At 39.9% G+C, this 20,132-nt stretch overlaps 1 protein-coding gene across 30 annotated transcripts in view; it reads right to left on the reverse strand.

Annotated features, from left to right (window-relative positions):
* The window catches only part of LOC143040991 (uncharacterized), a 577,258-nt gene that overhangs the window by 19,305 nt on the left and 537,821 nt on the right, over positions 1 to 20,132 (reverse strand). For 26 of the 30 annotated variants that reach the window (XM_076212488.1, XM_076212484.1, XM_076212489.1 and 23 more), the window contains 9 exons: positions 17,379 to 17,981; positions 16,879 to 17,199; positions 16,492 to 16,661; positions 15,899 to 16,115; positions 9,770 to 9,862; positions 5,192 to 5,329; positions 4,548 to 5,028; positions 1,267 to 1,466; positions 94 to 682 (listed from right to left, as the gene is read on the reverse strand). In XM_076212488.1, coding sequence (XP_076068603.1) covers positions 94 to 682; positions 1,267 to 1,466; positions 4,548 to 5,028; positions 5,192 to 5,329; positions 9,770 to 9,862; positions 15,899 to 16,115; positions 16,492 to 16,661; positions 16,879 to 17,199; positions 17,379 to 17,981 — 2,812 coding nt within the window. The remainder of the gene's footprint in view (positions 1 to 93; positions 683 to 1,266; positions 1,467 to 4,547; positions 5,029 to 5,191; positions 5,330 to 9,769; positions 9,863 to 15,898; positions 16,116 to 16,491; positions 16,662 to 16,878; positions 17,200 to 17,378; positions 17,982 to 20,132) is intronic. The other 4 variants (XM_076212470.1, XM_076212481.1, XM_076212474.1 and 1 more) reach the window with 4 other exon arrangements.

Raw genomic sequence — 20,132 nt, forward strand, 5'->3', positions numbered from 1 at the left:
TTAGCCTCAAGCCCATTCCTGAGCTGAAAAAAGAAAACAAAACCTATAAAGTATGTCACTTTACTGAAAGACACCAGTGAAAAGCTCACATACCTCTTCTGACATCATTCTCCACCACTTTGGTAACCTGAAAGCGTGACTTTTTAATTGCTTTGTTTTCCCCACTTATCGTGTGGCTAGGGCTAGCTCCTTCTGTTTCTGAAAGAGCCACTCCCTGTAACTCATGACCACTCAGAGGCGAATTACACCAAACTTGGGTGGATGTGGAGGCCACCGAGTGTTCAATGCTGAGAGGCACATAGGTCTGGAAGGCAGGTGCTGGGGTCAGAGCTGGGGCATGTGTCGAGTCTCTCACCAGGGGTGTGACCACTGCTACTGTTTCACCATTGGGAAGCATGGCAGGGGTAACGGCCAGAGCTTCCGAGGGTGCCATGACCATGCCTGGAGTCATGGATACTGCCCGGCCCGTTGAAATGAATTCGGTGGGAGCTACTGGCACAGCCTCGCCAATTGGAAATCCATTGGAACCAGCCATGACTGATGGCAGTATGCCAGGAGGCACCATTTCTTGAGGAACCTGTTGATTATCTTCGTGGCCCTCAGTGGAGGTAGGAAGCACCATAGGACTAGATGGATAGATTGGTGGCATTCCCTCTCCACCAGATCCTAAACCTCCACTCATCTGAGAAGCAATATTACATAATTCAAACAAAGAGTAGACATACAAGACTTCTCTAGAATTAATTTGATCAACCAACTTTTGAAGGGGGAAAAAAAAAAAAAAAAAAAAAAAAATCTTTCCAAAAATGGATCTCTTCACTATGTACATATACATTTTTGGGACCTGTGGTAAGCCGGTTAGTGGTGGTCCTACAAGACAGACATTATAGAAAACCACCTCCCTGATGTCAATCTTAAATTCTATCAAGACCCTCACCTCCACACCTTGGAAGATGGGCAGCCAGATGATTCTCTCTGACATTCATCTCACAGGACCACCCCAGCAGGGTTAATGCGAAGTGGCATGAGTTTATAGCCTACAATGTCTACTAAAGTCATCACCAATCACAAAAAGATGTACCAATGGTTTGAGTCCATTTCTCATATTTTAGTACTCCGCATTATCATTCTAAAGAATTTTGTCTAGTCTTATTTTAACTGGGACCTAATATATATATATAACAATTCTTGAGAAATAAAAATTAAAAGTGATATATATATATATATATATATATATATATTATACAGAATTCATTATTTTCTTACATGGCTTGGTGCATGTGTAAAGTTGGAACTGTGATGCCTTTGCAGGATATTTTGCAGCTGCTCTTTGACTTCTTCAAGGCCCATCCTTCTAGGCTCCATTGCTACTGTTTCTGCAACCAAACCCACAGCAGTCTGCAGCCCTACAGCAGGCAATCTGACAGTTGCCAACATTGGCGAGCCCTCTTTTCCTCCTCCTGATACTGAAAAAGGCAATTCATCTTTACAACCCACCAAACCATTACACATTTGTCAGGAACTATTGGCTAAACTGCACATGAAGAGACTGATGCTTTTGGTGACTGAGTTTAGAAGGATATGTGAGAGCAGAAAGTTATGAGTGAATGTGAGTAAAAGTAAAGTTGTGAGGTGTATAACGAATGATGACAGAGACAGACTCAATGTGAGTGTAAAGGGTGAGAAGTTTGAGGAAGTGAGTTAGTATCTGGAAGGAATGGATGTGGAAGTAAAATACAGAGTGAAAGAAACAAACAAATGTTTGGGTACAATGAAAAGAGTTATGAGAAATGGGTATTTGTGAGTGATCACCAAGGTGGTTTTGACATCAAGAAAGAATGAATGAGAAAAGGCCAACAATGAGAATGTACATACATATACCAAAGGCTTTTTCCTCCTTACAAGGCAGGTAGCCAAAACACAAAGGCATAAAAACCACTCTCACCCATTCCATCCTTAATACACTCCACTCCCCTTCACCCTCTACCCTCCCTCTTATCTTGGCACCTCCTGGATGACAGGTCATCCCTGCATCTTGTCCATTGCCCTGGGTCAGAAGCAATGTTGCAAGACACAGCACATTCACAGCAAGGCCGCTTCATTAAATCAGCAACCCCCCCTCTCTGTCCCCTCATGCAGAAAAGAAGAAGGGGAGAAATCCCTTCGGGCTGCGTCAAATTTTTCTCACACATACTACCTCATCCCCCATCCCCACCCATTCCACCTCATGCATCACAACATCATCCACATACAACCATAAAGAGAATGTGAAAAGCAGAAATGGAAGGACTGAGCTTGAGAAAATACACACACACACACACACTGGTTTAACAAAGAGTGTGAGACTACAAAAAGGGCCAGGGATGGCTTGGGGAAAATAGAGGAACAAAAGAAGCTTATAAACAAGCTTGGAATGACTATACAAGAATTCGAAGGGAAGTAATTTTGAAAGAGGTATAGTAGATCAATGCAAAGATGAACCAAAACTGTTTTATAGGTTTATAAATGGCAAGTTGAGACACAGGGAAGAAATCATCAAGATAATAGTGGGTGGTGGTCTTTGAAGAGTCCTCAGCTCAGGCAGAAATAATGAATGAAAGTTTCCAATTGGTCTTCACAAAAGAGTGAAAAGTTTTGGAGAAAAGTGAGGGGAGAAAAAAAAAACAGGTTTAGCAGATATAAATGTAGAACTAAGGGAAGTGTACAATCTATTGGAATCACTGGATGTGACAAGAGCTTCAGGACCTGGGGGATCTCAAAATGGATACTTTAAGAATGTAGGGTACAACTAGTGGACAAAATCCACAGTCCTGTTACATATTAAATGAATGAAGGCATTGTGCCACTTGATTAGAAAGGGGCAAACATGATGCCAATTCACAAAGGTAGAAACAAGGAGACACCACAAAATTATAGGCCAGTATCACTAACCAGCACAATAGTGAAATTGTATGAAAGGATTGTGAATGATTGATGGACCAAATATCTTGAAGAGATGAACATTCTAACAGTCAGTTTGGTTTCATATCTAGGAGATCATGTGTGTTTGCACTCTTTAAGCTTTTACTTAAGAGTGACTGATGCGCTACAAGAGAGAAAGGGGTAGGTAGATTGTGTGTACCTTGACCTAGAGAAGGCATTTGATAAAGTACCTCACAGTCAACTTATGTGGAAACTGGAGCATGATGGTGGATTAAGTGGCAAAATACTAGAATGGATGATAAAACTTTTTGAAGAAAAGATAAATGAGGACAATAGTAAAGGATAAGATGTAACGAGTGGAGTTCCACAAGGTTCAGTACTTGCACCAATAATGTTTCTTTGTCTATGTCAATGACGACATGATGGAAGGAACAACAAACTATGCCAACATGTTTGCAGATGACACAAAAATTGTGAGAAGGGTGAGAAATGAGGAGAATGATAGAATACTGCAAAAAGATCTTGATACTATTTTTGCATGGAGCCAAGAATGGGAAATGAAGCTCAATATAAAAAAATGCAAAGTACTGGAAATCCAGGAGGTGCTAAGATGGGAGGGAGGGTGGAGGGGAGTGGAGTGTATTTAGGGATGGAATGGGTGGGAATGTTTTTATGCCTTTTTCTTTTTGGCTACCTCCCTTGTAAGGGGGAAAAAACCATAGTATATGTATGTATGTACTGGAAATGGGCAATAGCAGCAAAAGACTATCCTTTTACTATTCCTTGGGAAGTGAACCCATTACAAAAACCAAAAGAGGAGAATGATTTGGGAGTGTTGATAAAAGACAACCTGTCACCTGACAAACATATCAGCAGGATTATTGGGGAAACATATGGACAACTGCAGAAGGTTAAAGTGGCTTTCCACATTATTGACAAAGAGATGATGAAAAAACTCATCAAAACCCTCATCTGTCCAAGACTGAAATATGCATCAGTAGAATGGTCCCCACACAGAGTGAAGGATATAAGCAAGATCAAGAGAATATAAAGGGCCACAACCAAACTGGTCCCCAGCCTGAAAGATGGTCCATATGAGGAAAAACTAAAAGTACTGGGTCTACAAAATTTGAAGGATCAAAGAGAAAGAGGTGATATTACAGTATTCATCTCACTAAAAGGGATTGATTGCATTGACAGAAGAGATCTGATTAAAGATGGCAGGGTTTTAAGAGGTCAAGGAAGTAAATTTAGAAAGACCACATGTCTAAAAGATGTGATGAAATAGTTTTCCATATAGATGTATAAATATGTGGAACAGCTTTGAAGGTGATATAGCCTAAACTTAAACAATACACAAGTTCAAATCTAAATACAATAACTGGAAATCAAGGATATATATCAAGTTGGAACTGTACACGAATTTGAGTCTAGGTATGTCAGAAAATTAGAGATTAGGAAATGGGATCCAACAAGCATTGCTCCTTTCCTGCATACTACAATTAGATAAATATATACACACACACACACACATTCAAAGGAAAATCCTATATAACAAACTTAGCAAGTATTTATAAGATTAATGTTGAAAATTTTGCAATACAAGATTCCTGAACTGTACTCACCAGGAGTGAAAGCGGCCTCCACAGGGATGGGAGCAGGTACTGAAACTAGCTCTGGAATTCCATCATTATCAACTACAGATGAAACATCTACAGGTGCCATTGGTATATGAGGCATTGCCATGGACATATTGATGGGAGTTACACCTATGGGTGGCCCATCACCTTGAACCATGCCAACCGGGGCCATGCCAACTGGCAAACCTACAGGAGGAACATCCCCAGTGCACATGGCGGCCGAAGCCATGGTAACAGGATGTGAATCTCCTGGAGTAATGTGCAATGGTGTCAAGCCAACTGGTGGCATGCCAATTGGCGTAATACCAACTGGCACACCCACTGGGGTAATGCCTACTGCTGGAGCAATGCTAACAGAGGCCATACCACCACTACTTTCTGTACCACTGGCTAACGGCTGGGGCACACCATGAGGAATACTATTGCAAACCACTCCACCCTCCTCGCAACCACTTCCAGCAACCTCCTGAAAGAAAAAGAAAAATATTTGACAATGAAGTGATTGGACAATAATTATTGAGGTCTCTGATAACATGCAAAGGTGAGTCCTGTCTTAGGTTCAAGATTCCAGTGTATCATTCTGTAATACGTATCTATAAAATTTATCAAATGGAAGAATGTTATTGCACCTGCTGTAGCTGAGTAACAGGCGTGTCAGAGACGGAATTAGTGTAGTGTGGTCCAACCGGCTGAGCTAGCGTGCTGACCTCCTGCACCGGAACTCCCACTCCCTTGCCCACATAAGCAGAGCCACCTTCAGCACCAGCCTACAATAAAACCAAATTTCTCTGTGGTAGTTGTTTTTAGCAAGCAAGCTTGGGTAAAAGCAAGTATACATGCAAACATTTTTACACTTGTATCAGGGTAGTTCTTTAAGGGAATTTCATAAATAAAAAGCTTAATAAGTTTTATTTCAAATTTACGATGAGCCTCATAAATGCTCAAAAGTTATGTTAGTCAAATAAAAAATATACTGTACAAATTTAATGAATATATACAAAATATATGAAGTTGTAATTTATTTTCTTCCACTGTTCTACAAAATACTTGACCAGCCCTTTAATAGGGGGCAAGGATCTTCTGGTATATGTATGAATGGGACGGACATATGGAGTGAAGGGGGCATTAGGTACAGGGGGAATGTCTCTCAAGCAGGAAAGGAAGAGGACAAGAGAAAGGTGTGAATGGAATTTGGTTGTGAATGGATGACAAATTGATACTGCCCCAAGGGATTTATTCTTGCGTGTTCTATAAGTTCTCGATTGAGTGAGGGGGAGGGATGGCATGTAATAAAGCAGTTAGGGTAAACAGGTTCGGTTGTTGGGCCCAAGTCCTGTGCCTTGCTGCATTACTATGGACCTGGGTAGTGGGTGGGGAACAGGGATAACCCTTCATCCACAAAGAGCTAAGGTAAATGGGAAAACAAATGGATGTTGGATGTGGGTTGGTTGAAGGGTGGGTGTATGCTTTGGCTGGGCCACCCTTCTTATACGGAGGAAAGGCCCTTAAAAGAATAAAGACAAAGGATATTTTTCCTAAAAATACTTGTCCAATAAAAAAGTCAAGGAATTTGCTTAAACACCAATGGTTTGTACAATGAGTTATGATGATAAAGCAGGCTGACTAAAGTCCTTTTGGTCCATAACAGGGTCAGTTGATGGGAAAAAAAGGGTTTATTAAATCTTCAATCTATATTAAATTCATTTGTATTACATGGCAATGAACAAGATTTTACTTACATGCATTCTATCCTTTAAAAATATGTTAAGAAATAATATATACAAATTCTGTACATGAGTAGTGTAAATCTGGACTTAGAAAAAGCTTTTGATACTGCCCTGCAAGAGAGGTCAATTGCTACAGTAGATTAGAAACTAGGTCAACAATCGTAAGTTGTGAGTTGTTCTAGACAGTAAACTTCCAGGTGGAAAGATGTTACAAGTGGAGTTCCTCAGGGTTCTATTCTAGGTTCACTTCTGTTCAACTGTGTATCTATATACCAAGGGCTTTTCGCCCCTTACAAGGGAGGAAACCAAGTCAAAAGACAAATACAGTGAGTCCTCCTTATACTGTAATTCTTTATCCGGTAAATTCACATTTATGGTATTTGATAATTACTACCCTTAATTCTATTTACGGTAAGAAAAATTCACAGATATGGTATCCGCTAGATATTTTGAAGAGGAAAGAGCAGGGAGAAGATACGTCTGCCATATCCTATTATTACATGTTATAATGGGTTCAGAATACAGTAATTTCAATTTGCAGTAAGGTTTTCAGGAACGCATATGTACCGTATAACGAGGATTTACTGTACCCACTCCCATCCACCACCCTTTCCTCCCTTTCATCTTAGCTCCCCATGGATGATGGGTCATCCCGTATCTCTGTCATTAACTGCCTTAGACAAATAGAACAAGAAATAGCCCCAAGCCATCAGGATGTAGATTTAAGCTAGAAATAGATTGAGACAGTTTTGCAAATCATGTCATCATTGAGTGGAATATTATTATTCACTTAGATAAACACTTTTTTTTATCCAACTTCCTTGTGGACTAAAAGGTCTTCTGTCAGCATGCTTTATCATTGTGATTCATTGTATATATGTTCATCTAATTATATTTACTGGACTTCAGCCAGACTCAAGACCTGCACCCACCCACCTCATTTACTTTCATCCAATATAATTCAATCTTCTTTGTTTCCTCATGACACCATTCACTACCCTTCCTTCTATTTCCTCCTGTCCTTCTTGTTCCACACACCATCTTTGCACACTTTGTGACTCCCTCCTTGAACCATCCCCATTCCTCTTCCACTCCTAGCTCTACTCTATCCTTCACTCCATCCCACTCCTCTCTCAGCTTCTTCTTGTACTCCTCCTTTTCTTTTTCATTTAAAGAGTTCACTCTAAGCACCTCCCTACCTTTTGTCCTTTTCCTCTTTCTCCATCTATCCTCCACTCTCAACTTAACTTCCACCAAAAAATTATCTGATATTCCCCCACTCTCTCCCCTTAGCACATGTACATCCTTAACTCTTCCTATTATACTCCCATCTACCACTACATAGTCCATTAATGCCCTATCTACCACCCTTCCATCCACCACCCTCTCCCATGTGTACTTATGCTTGACTTTCCTCCAAAACATTGCATTTGCTATCATCAACTCTCTAGACACATCTCCACTTTCAACTCTCCACTACGATTCTTTCCTGGAACTCCACATTTCCCAACCATTCCGTCAATTCATTCATTTCCTACCCTAGCATTAAGGTCTCCCATTACTACTACATTGACGTTCCTCCCTAATAACCTCTATGCACTCATTTAAATCTATTCAAAAAGCCTCCCTTTCTTCTACACTCTTCTCACTACCAGGCCCATATGCACTTACAAAAACCCACATCTCCTTTCCCAGTTTCACCTTCATCCTCATTATCTTTGAGGAAACCTCCTTCCACTCCACTACATGTTTACCTATCTCTTCACTTATTAGTATAGCCACCCTTTCTCTCCCTCGCCCTCTCTTCACTCCTGAGAACCTCCCAATTACACTCCCAAACTCACACTCGCCCTTCTATCTCAATTTAGTTTCGCTCAGTCATCACATCCATCTTTCTTCTCACAAACATACTACCTATCTCTTCCCTTTTACTCTCATCTGTACCACATCCACACACATTAAAAGACCCAAACCGTAGGGTGCTGGTTGGAAAACTCCTAGACCCTCTTATGCCTTTACTTTTTTTAGGAATGTCCCCTGTGGAGCTACAGGGAGAAGGATGCCTGGTCCCAATCCCTATCCTGTTTTTCTCGCCTCTTACGATCCAAGTGGAAATACTTGATGGCAGTATACATGTGAAATTAATTTTTCACTCTTGACCCCTGGCCAAGATTTTCATGTACTCTGACTTTGCCATCCCTTTTAACAGGAGAAAAGGCCTTTGCTATACAATTGTTTATAATAATGAATAAGACTAAAATGCAGAGGTGCAAAGGTATAGAGCAAAATCTATTTCATTTTTTGCTACATGCAATTTCTTCTTACATATGTTTATTTAGGCTTCAAGTAATTATTTAAAAGATTCAATTTACAAAAGGGATGTTTAAATCCAAGAGTTGTTTATATTAGTACTTTAGATTTAAACAGATTTCATTTTTTATCAAAGAACTATTTTTTCCACTCATGTTCACATGCACTGTAATAAAGATTGTGTGAACTTGACGGGACAACTGAGAATGAGATGGATGAATGGGGTGAAAGGGGCATTCAGCAAGAGGTGAATGTCTGTTGAGCAAAGAAGGGAGAAGGCAAGAGATAGGGGTGAGTGGAGAATGGTTGTGTGTAGATGATAATGTAATGCAAGGAAGGGATGGGTGGGAGTTGGGGGGAGAGGTTAGGGAGTGGTCATGTATGAATGATATTTTGACACAATCCAAAGGGGAGAGGATAGAGGGGGGGGGGGTCACCAGTCACCAATTAAGTGAAGTGGCCTTGCTGTATTGCTTCTGACCCAGGGCAGTGGGCAGGATACAAGGATGACCCATCATCTATGAGGGGCTAAAATGAGAGGGAGGAAAGGGTGGTGGATGGTTGTGGAATGAGTGGGAATGAAATGGGTGGGAGTGGGTATATGCCTTTTGACTTGGCTACCTCCCTGGTAAGGGGGAAAAAGCCTTTGGTATTGGTATTGTACTGAACTATATCAGGCCTGCAACTAGATCAAGGGGAGCAGAGACGATGTCACTGAAAGCTCCAAATTTTTATTCCAAGGGAATTCAAAGTGTTAACTCAAGTCATTCAATCTTAGGCAAACAAAAAGTTCCCTGGGGAGGGTAAGGCCTTCTCAACCTCCCACCATTGCAGACCTGAAATATAACAGGTTTTCATTTCTGATACTTAGGTAGTCTGTAACTTACGTACGAACAACATTCCAGTTACAAGAAAAATCGGCTACATGCATAGTTAACCATGTGATATTGGAACTTTAGTTGCAGAAATTTTATGAAAAAATAAATATATACATAGTAATAATAACAACTGGAATGTTTTATGTAGTTGGGCAACTAATTTCCACACTTGGAGTTCCTGAAGATGAAGCCAGCTGAGATGTTAGTAGAATTGACCAAATGCTACAGCAATCCTGAGATGTTAGTAAATAGTGGAGAGGGTAAGAGAGAGAGAGCTTTAAGGCAATCCCACCTCCAAGACGTGGAAGAAGGCTGGGCACGTATTGTAGTTGGTGGCTGGTGACCAGTAGGGCCTTTGGTGCCGCACCCCAGCACAGCACAGCACCTACAACATCCAGCATGTGAGCACACAACCACATCCACAACAAGCAAGCAATTCCAACCATGATTGTGCAGTTTATTGAAAAATACAAGTACCGGCAGATTTTGGAGGAAATGAAGAGTAACTCCCTTCTTCATCTAACAGAGCTTGATATTGTATGATTCTGAGAGGGCAAGAATGATGCCTCCTAATCAAGGACTTCTTGAAGCAGGGAATCTAATGTACTATGTCCTTATTACAATGATTTTAACTGCCTCCACTTCCGATTTCCGCCACAAGTAGTGACACTCTAATCTCCTCAGCCAGGGAGCATCTCTTGATTTTGTATCTTTTAAGAATAGTATTGCTTCCCCCTTCTATGAATACGTTATATTTCATACATACAACCTTAGACAAGCTAGAACAGTGGCCAAGATAAAACAGAATGAAATCCTCTCCACAGAAATCATCAGTGACATTATTCATCCCAGACAACTAAGAATAGAAAATATCCTACACTAAAATTGAATGGATAACTTCAACTGGACAAGATTCCTAAAATCCTGAGCTCCACTTCTGATATCTACATATCCTTCTACCTACCCATAAAGTTAAGCGAAAATCTATAAGAAAATAATAACACTAAAATCAGTGGAAAGCATAGGTTTTGAAGAGTAAAAAGAAACTCTAATCAGTTTATGAAGAACTCTTTAGAATCACACTTAACTATGTCTCTCCAGCATGGTTCAAGAACATAACATAAACACCCTACAAACTACACAAAACAAAGCACTAAGAATAATACCAGAATACACTAAAATCACCCTAACAGAATAACTACACACAGGAGCAAAATTCCTCTTCATGAGAAAAATAGGCACACAGTTCTACAAAAGAGCCCTTAACCTTACCCACCTATCCAATCATATAACATAAGCATGACCAACTGAACACACAATAAAACCACACCAGCAACATATTCAAACATCTACAGGAACCCACCACCTGCACCACACAACCCATCCATACACACTTAGATTATAAAACAAGCACTCCAAGAATGATTACCAAAATCAATGTTACACCAAACTCCCCTATAAAGAGAATCCCCTTTGACTAACTAGAACTACACTTACATGACAGCATTCAAGCCACCATCTAGCATTACATACTACAGACAGAGAATAGGCTTGGCCACAAAAACAAATTGCCCCACATGCAGTCTATCCATCTGTATACCAAGGGCTTCTTCCTCCTTATTAGGGAAGTAGCCAGTCAAGGTGTGTACCTAATCCCGCCCATTCCACTCCCATCCACCACCTATTGTTCCCCTCTCATCTTAGCTCCCTGTGGATGAAGGGTCATCCCTGTCTCCTGCCTGCTGCCCAGGTCAGATGCAATGCAGTAAGACACAGTACATCCACAGCAGGGCCACTTCACTCACTTGGCAATCACCTTACATTAAACACCAAACACTTCAACATACTTCCCTACTCTAATTTGACCCGTACAAAACAATATTTCTTCCTTAAGTGACTTTTGGGCCAATCCAGCTGCTGTTGATGCTTACTTGGGAGTATTGGGTCTCTTGCAAGAGAGACCTGGGGCAACAGATTGAAATACATACATACACACATACATATATTATTGAACAAGTCACTTGTTAGAGTTAAGTTTTTCAAATAATCAAACCCGGCCATCGCAAAGCTTCGATTCAGGGTCCTTCACAGTGCGAGTTCCACATGTTACCAATTTACCATCACAGAGCATCAAAAGAGCTGTAACCAGGTATGATCTTATACCCTAGGATGAAAGTTTACTGCAACTTGCTATTCAATATCTTCTGTTCTACACAGCTCCCAACACCACCACTATGGTACAGTAGCATATGACCGAGGCTTTTATTCACTTTGCCAATGTAACTACCATGGTCATAAGCTACTGCACCTCACTGGTGGCATCAGCCGTAAAGAACAGAAGATCTCAGATGGCTAGTTGTTTGTAGATGACACTGCATTTGTGGTCAGGTGATAAACTGAAGCAGTTGCGTACTGGTGGACTTTTGGGAGGGCATGTGAGAGGAAAAAGCCGAAAGTAAATGTGGGTAAAAGTAAGGTGATGATATATACATGGGGTGAGGGTGACAGTGAGTTGGAGGGGAGGGGAGGGGAAGGGAGAAATGAAAAATGTCATGAGAAATAGATATCTAGGGATGAACACAATAAGAAGACTGCATGAGGGAGTGGTTGTGTCCACAGCACTATGAAGGAGGCAGAAAGGAACAACCTAAACACGTTTTGAGATGAAGTATTTAAGAAATATGGTGGGGGTTAAAAGGATGAATAGAATGAGAAATGAAGAGGTGGATTGGAGAGTGAGGATGGAAAAGGAGCTGGCAGATGGAATTGATCAAAGAATGCTGGGATAGATTGGGTATGTGGAAAGAATGAAGACTGGCAAAAAATATGTTAAGTGGAAGTGGATAGCAGAAGCTTAAGAAGACCAAGAATGAGGTGGATGGATGGAGCAATGGGTGCACTGGATATAAAAAAGATGCCTGTCATGGAAGGTAGGGAAAGGTGTGAATAGAGAGAGGTTGTGAATGGTTGAATTAGCATGACCTGAAGGGAGTTCTTCTGGTCTTTTCTTTATTTTTGTCAAGTAAATGAGGGGTGGGCATGGGAGGTTGTGTCACCATGTAATAAATTGACAAACTGATTGATTGCAATAGACTGATGGAGATAAACCAGTCTTAGCTCTCAGACCCTGCTCTGGAGGTGCAGTGTCTTACAGCATTGCCTCTGACCCAAGGACGGGTGTTGGGGGCTCAACTCTTTATCCACGAAGATCAGCAAAGATGGGAGGGACAATGAATAGTTTTTATGGATGGTCTAAAGCAGGTGTCTGCTTTGACTTCACCATCCAACCCCTTAAAAGAGGGAAAAGGACTTTCAGTATATATATAGTATATATGTATGTATGTCTGTACATATCTACCATATATGCTTACATCACTGTAAACATTTGAATTAGTTATTTGATATATCCTTTAGAATAACATCAAACTGAAGCAATTTTACAAAAAATCCACAATCATGATTGAAACCTTGGGGACATTATATATTAGAAAACTTATCTCAAATAATCCTCTAAAAAATCAAGCACAAAAATAAATAAACAAACAAAAGTAGAAATGAAATACAATAAACAAACAAAATAAAAAAAATAATCACATATCAACATTTAGTGTGATACCTGCATCATTCATGGTTTCATTGCTGCTAATACTACAAACTATACCACTAGACATAAGCAGAAAAAAAAAAATAAACTAATAATGTTAAAAGGTGAAAAAAGTACAATTCCCAAGATAAAACTTCTTTCACCAAATTAATAAAAGGGTGAGAGCAAACACAAATAAATCACATTTAGGAGGGAGCAAAGCTACTCTAGCCCACCTTTGGAATCTGCCTTATCTACTATTAATATGATCTACTTTAAGTACACTGTGATCTTAAATATACCTAATGGGTCAGATACTGAAAATGAAAATACATAAGGTATGTTATAAGGGCTGCAAAGAGAAAAAAAATCAAAATTCCTTATAATATCAATAAAGGCCATTGGACCTATTTCCTTTTGTTTGAAAATTTTCATAACACTTTCTGCACCAATTACAAAATTAGTTCTAAACCACATCACTAAGGAGTGCCATCACACTTGAGAATTCAATCCTGGTCAATGCCAATTGATTTCACTCAGCTGAGAAAAATCTCCGGTCCTTAACAGTTTAAAGACTGGAAAGAAACTCCACTCCTGAAAAGGTTACAGACTAATTTGATAAATCCATTATGGAGTGCCACTGCACATAAGGATTTTATTCTGGTTAATACCAAATAATTTGATTAACTAAAAAGAAATATCCATTAATAATGACTGAAACAAGCATCTCTCCTCAAAATGTATTACCTGAGTATTTTTCAAGTATCTTCCAAAGGTACACAGATTGGTACAAAAAAAAATGTACACATCTATAAGTACCTACAGTTGATGGTTCCATGAAATGGACAGTAGAGAGAAGCACTTCCTTGCTGCTCACCTTCAAAACCTGTAAATATCCTCATCTCCATCTGAAGGTGTCTTTAGGAATGACTTTCAAGTCTTCTGACCACCATATAAGGAGAGCTGACAATTGGCAACTGCTCTCTACCTTCTACTACAAGGCAGTAACACACAGTCCTTTACTAATGTAACACAGACAATATCCTGTTTATTCCCAGAGAAATTTATGGGAGGGCCTCAGGACTAAAGACAATTATTACACTCTATATTGGGATATCAACTGCATGGTGACTCTCAGTACAGCACTTTGACTGTCAGTACTTTAGGGATTTCTTTTAGGGACACCTCAAAGGACCAAAACCACACATTATTCACCCATGTTAGAATAAAATATCTATCAATAAAGGAATGGTGAGATGTTTTTCTATCAATGTTGTCCCTCCTTTATAATGTCCTCTTCTATGAATTTATTTCACCTTGTGGTTGTGGGAACATACACTAATAATGTACTCATGTATGGTGTAGAAGGCAACTAAATAAAGTGTGGAGACTAAAGATTCCCCATTGTATGTTTCTCCTATGAAAAGTTGAAGTATAAAAAGGGCCTGGGAGGACTCTAACCAGAACCCCAATAAAATGGGTAATTGAATATACTGTATACGGATGTTGTATGGATGAAAGTAAATGGGAAGAGATCAGTACTATGTTTGTGAGAATAAAAATTCATTTGTCACCATTTAGTGAAATGAAAGTGGAGGGGAAAGGGGAGTTTGTGTCTGGGAGTATGGTGGGTAAGAGGGTAGGGTTTCAGGAATAACAGTGGCCAGGAAGGAAGGGGTGGCATTGTTAGTAAATGATGTAATAGTTAAGTGTGTATGGTGGAGTGAAGGGTCTTCAAGGACAGTTTAGATGAAGGTGAAAATGGGGAAAAGTGATATTTTGTGAATGTATATGATCCTGGTAGTATGGTATGATTTCAATGAGTGTGTAATGTTTAGGGAAGATTGTAAATATAATGATATTGGGAGATCTCAATGCTAGAATAGGAGGTAAACTGATAGATGAAGTAGCAGAGAGGTACAGGATGACAGGTAATAACTATAGCATACAGAAGATGGTAAAAATGGGTTCTGAAAGGGAGATGAGAGCAAATACAGTGTCCAAGAAGAGAGACAAGTATAAGTATACATGGGCCAGAGGGGTAGATGGGAGGATGGTCAAGAGGACATGAAGAGAATATGTAATGATATCTAAAAGGAGGAATAGAAGAAACCTTGACATAAAAGTATTCTGGGGAGAGAGCAGGCTGTCAAAAATGAGGCCTAATATTTTAGGATTCTTTTCCAATGGAACGGTTTGACTGCTTAGTTTCATGGTTGTCTGGGGTGAGCAAAACTACTGATGATTTCTGGGGTGGGGTTTCCATTCTAATCTGTGTAAGCCTGGGTGTTTTTAGCTGCTATTTTGTAGTTGCTATGGTATGTTATCATCATCAGGTTATCAGCTTAAGTGAGGACTTTGGTGTTACATTCTGGATCTGGTGTTACACACCATGACATTGAAGAAAAAGGAAATAATCACTAATACATAACCATACTAAAGCATTAGCATTTGCCACTCCTTAGTTTATCAAAACAATATTTTTAAGATTTTCCTAAAGGTGGGCTAAGAATCTAATATATTAGAAAAGACACATAATGAGCTTTATCATTAGAACACAGCTCTCCTAAAACACTAAAGGGTATGATGCACGCAACAAACACAAAGCCAGCCAGGTGAAAGCTCAAGCAAACCTTGTAAATTTTCTCTTTTGTTCCCGACTGACCAAAATTCCCTTGCATGCTCCTTAAAAAAAAGGATATTAATTTGAAACAAATAGGAACATCAGTTATTAAATAACCATTCAATCTTACCCTCAATGTCACCTTGGGAAGCCAAATGATGTACCAATCATAATACAACCTGATAATTCAACCACAACATTAAATCAATACTCACCACTGCTAGTTTTTCACTTAATTCCTGGTTAAAAGTAGGTTGCGTCCCTATGGAGACTGGAGTAGTTGGATAGCTCGGTGCTGAGTAGTAAGCCCCAGCATGCGTGACTGGTAGGTTTGGATGTACTGTGCTTGTTGCACTTGCACTTCCAGATACTTGGGAGGTGACCCGTTTCAGTTGTTTGGCAAGTTCCGTTATGTCACTATTTGATGTAACACTGGAATGGCCATATCCAAATAATTACCAAGTTTAAATGCAAATGTACTTAACTACTTACATTCATATGTCTGAAAGGTTCATTTATATAAAATAACTTATCAAAATGTTCCCATAGATTAAAGAAAAACTAATTACAATAATGTGCGGCTATGTGCTGTTTTGGCATCTGCTCCCATTGATACATTAAGATATTAAAATCAGAACAACCATAATTTATGAAACACAATATCCCTATTCATGTTATTTATAAATGCAGAAGTCAGAGATCAAAGTCAACCTTAAGCAATACCTTAAACTTGGTCATAACATTTCCAAGAAACCAGTGAGTGCTTATGCCTGTGTTGGAACAACACCACAAAGCTAAAACTTCATACCTATCATACTTTTCTAGAGAATTTTGTTGGGAGAGACGCCCTTGCTGTTCAGCCAAAAGCGTGTTCTCCGGTGTATGATGCTGAGGAGGGGTAGGTCCTCCCGAGCTAATGCCACTGACAGGAACTGTAGTGTTGACACTACCATCAGAATTGTTTGTGGTGACTTCAGCCTGAAAAAATTAAAAGTAAAGCTTAGTTAATCCTTCATTTCAAACTGTATTTCTAGATACAATATTCTGAAAAAAGTATATCTACTAGCATTACAAAATGTTTCAAAATTAACTGACAAAGCACTTGATTTGTCAGACTTTCCTCTAACCTATCAATCTCAGTTATAAGCAGCATTTTTCAATCTTTAAGACATCACAAGTACCAAAAGACCAATACCTGATCATAAGTGTGGGAAACAGCAGCAACAGCATCACCAGTAAGTGGTGTGGCAGCAGTGGGAGCTGCATACAAAGCAGTAGATTCACTACCTGCTGGTGTAGCAGCAGGAGCTGAATACAAAGCAGCAGAATCACTACCTGCTGGAGTAGCAGCAGGAGGCAAAGCAGATGCAGGGGAAGGAGAGTCAGAGGATGGGGACTCATCTGTAGTTGTCTGAGGCCCAAGAGGCACAGGTCGTTGCTTCTGCCCTTCAGCAGGTGGGGGGAAAGGCTTGCTTTCAACCACAGGACTTACTATGAAGCGATGCATTCTGGGAGGCTGTTGGCAGCAGGCAAATCATTAGCAAATACTTTGAGCATTCAGGACATAATAAGGTCATGAGCAGTTCAAAGCATTGCTGACAAGACTTCTAAGCTACTGTTTCAAAGAATAATTTTGACTCCTCTTAAGAAAATAAAAGCAAAAATTTAAGAAAGCTAAGGATATGAGTTGCTTACCTGAGGAGGCTGAGTTACAGTTGTATTTGGATCTCCAGTATTCACTCCCTGTGTTGTTGACTGGGTATTTAATGACTGACCAGTTACTGTTTCAAAGCTTTCCTGTTTAGTCAACTCCTGAGAGGACATCTGTTGTTGACTTAAATCGCCTAGATTTGTACCTGGTGGTACAGCTTGCCCTTGCACTGGCTGGAAGGATATGGGAACTTGCTGCTGCTGAGACTGCAAAATCTGTGAAACCTGTTGTGGCGTAACTTGGACAATATGTTGTACTGGCTGTGAAATCATCTGGCCACTTGAAATGGAAAGGGGAGTCTGTTGCGGCATTGGTTGTGATGTCATCTGCTGGCTGGACATGGACTGTGTTGGCATCTGCTGTGGAGGGAGTTGCTGCTGTTGCTGCTGCTGTTGTTGCTGCTGTTGCTGTTGTTGCTGCTGCTGTTGTTGCTGCTGTTGCTGTTGTTGCTGCTGCTGTTGTTGCTGCTGTTGCTGCTGCTGTTGCCCTGCTGGCTTGTGCACAGGACTTGTCTGAACTTGAGGTGAAGATTCTCTAGTATCTGCACGTTTGCTTGGAGTTCCAGGTGCACTGTCTCCATCTTCACGCTGCAATAACAACCAAATTCCAGTTTTCATGAGGGATTTACCTTATCTTTGTACAAAAAGAGAATGTCAATCATTTCAGTTTTGACTATACACACAAGTCCACAATTTCCTAAAATCAAACTATTTTCTACATACACAAATTAATGCACTACAGTCTTGATGTCCTCCAACTTTACTTGAATATACATAAAAACTAAAAATTTCAACCATCAAAGTATACATACACTCCTGCACAGTGAGATATTCTTTCCAGCTTACACACACACACACACACACACATACATTTACTCCGATGTATACATATTTCTTTTCATGAATAAATGTTTCCATACAAAAATTTATATTTCTATATCATGGTCACTGATGGCTATGTCAACTAATACATGAAGATTACCTCTAATAATTATTTTATAATAGATTATTGAAAAAATTAGGGGGATAGTGCTTGACATCCATTATATCACAGTACAAGGAAATAGTAACACCACACACATTCCCCTTTTAACACAAGACTCAAGACGGACACATTATCAAAGCTCATCTATACATATAAAACTTATTTCATCAGTATTTATCTAATACAAATACCAGTGTACACAGCTATAATCTATAAACTCTGAACTATAAAATTTCCCTGTAAGCCATACAGCACATTCATCTATGAACATATAGGACTACCCATGTCTCACTCCTTCAGCTTAATCACACTTTATAAACTCTATCTACTGTATATACCAATGTGATTCTTCTCCCTCACAAGGGAGGTAGCCAGTCAAGACATGCACCCATCCCCAACCAATTAGTTCCCCTTCTCTTAGCTCCTTGTGGGTCAGATGCAATGCAGCAATACACAACAGTTCTACAGTGGGGCCCAACAGCTGAAGCTGGTTTTCACTCACCCTTCATTTACATAGCAACCCTCCCTAATCATCCCCTCACATGTAAATAGAGAAGACAAGGAGAAGTCCTTTTGGGCCACATCAATTTACAATCATTATCCACGCATACATTTCTCTTGCCTTCTCTCTTCCCTAATCAACAGACATTCCTCTTTTACTCATTGTTGGTCTTCCCCTCAAGTTCACTCCATCCTTCCCTGCCTTCCACACTCTTTTTGTTAATCTTTCTACACTCATTTTTTCCATTTGCCCAAACTATCCAGGTATTGTTTCATCAACTCTATCTGCCAGCTCCCTTTCCACCTCAATTCTCCTCCTCACCTCATTTCTCACTCTATCCATCCTCATAACATCCACTATCCTTTTTAAACACTTCATCTCAACACACTTAGATTTCTCTTCTCCACCTCCCTTACATTCCAACTGTCATAGGCACAATCACCCTTTCATACAATTTTCTCTTTGCATCCATCTCCAGATACCTATTTCTCATGACACTCTTTAATTGCCTAAGACATTTATATGCTTCCCCAACTCTACAGCTTACCTCCAACCTGACTCCTCTATTCCCTGCTACATGTGACCATAAGTTCTTAAACCTATTCACCTTCTCCAGCCTCTCTCCTTGAAGACTTACCTCAAACTCACAGCCACCCTCCTCACCCCTTATACATCTCATCACCTTATGCAATAAAGGGAAGGCAAAGGGAGTAAGCTGTTCAATTACCCTGGCTAATCTAATCCTTCACCTTAGTGAAATAATATGCAAACTGTTCCAGCTTATACACAATTTTGTTCTGCTAATGCAATATAGAGGTTAAATACTCATTTACACAAAGCACTGTTTATCTGTTTATAAAATTCTGGCATTTATTCATGTGCAAATCTAAGATCATATCTCATCAAAACACCTTCACTAATAGCATAAAAAAAAGTTTTAAGACTAAATTTCAATAATTAAATACTAGAGGACTTGCAGTTACACAAGCCATCCAATCACAACATAAGACCTAACCAATTAAACATACAAACACATCCACCCATCAAAAGGGCCACTCCCCCTTGTAAAGGGGGTAGCCATGTCAAACCATAAACTCGCCCTTCACCTATCCTACACCCATTCATTGTCCTTCTATCTTGGATGAAGGTTTCTTATCCCCTGCCCACTGCTCAGGTTAACCCCTTGAGTACCGGTTGTGTGTTTTGTGACACCTGCGTGTCATGGCTGAGTGCACCCACCAGGAACCGAGCA

The sequence above is a fragment of the Oratosquilla oratoria genome, chromosome 30 (assembly GCF_046742065.1).
Source record: "Oratosquilla oratoria isolate Oo_2021 chromosome 30, ASM4674206v1, whole genome shotgun sequence".
Classification (NCBI taxonomy): domain Eukaryota; kingdom Metazoa; phylum Arthropoda; class Malacostraca; order Stomatopoda; family Squillidae; genus Oratosquilla; species Oratosquilla oratoria.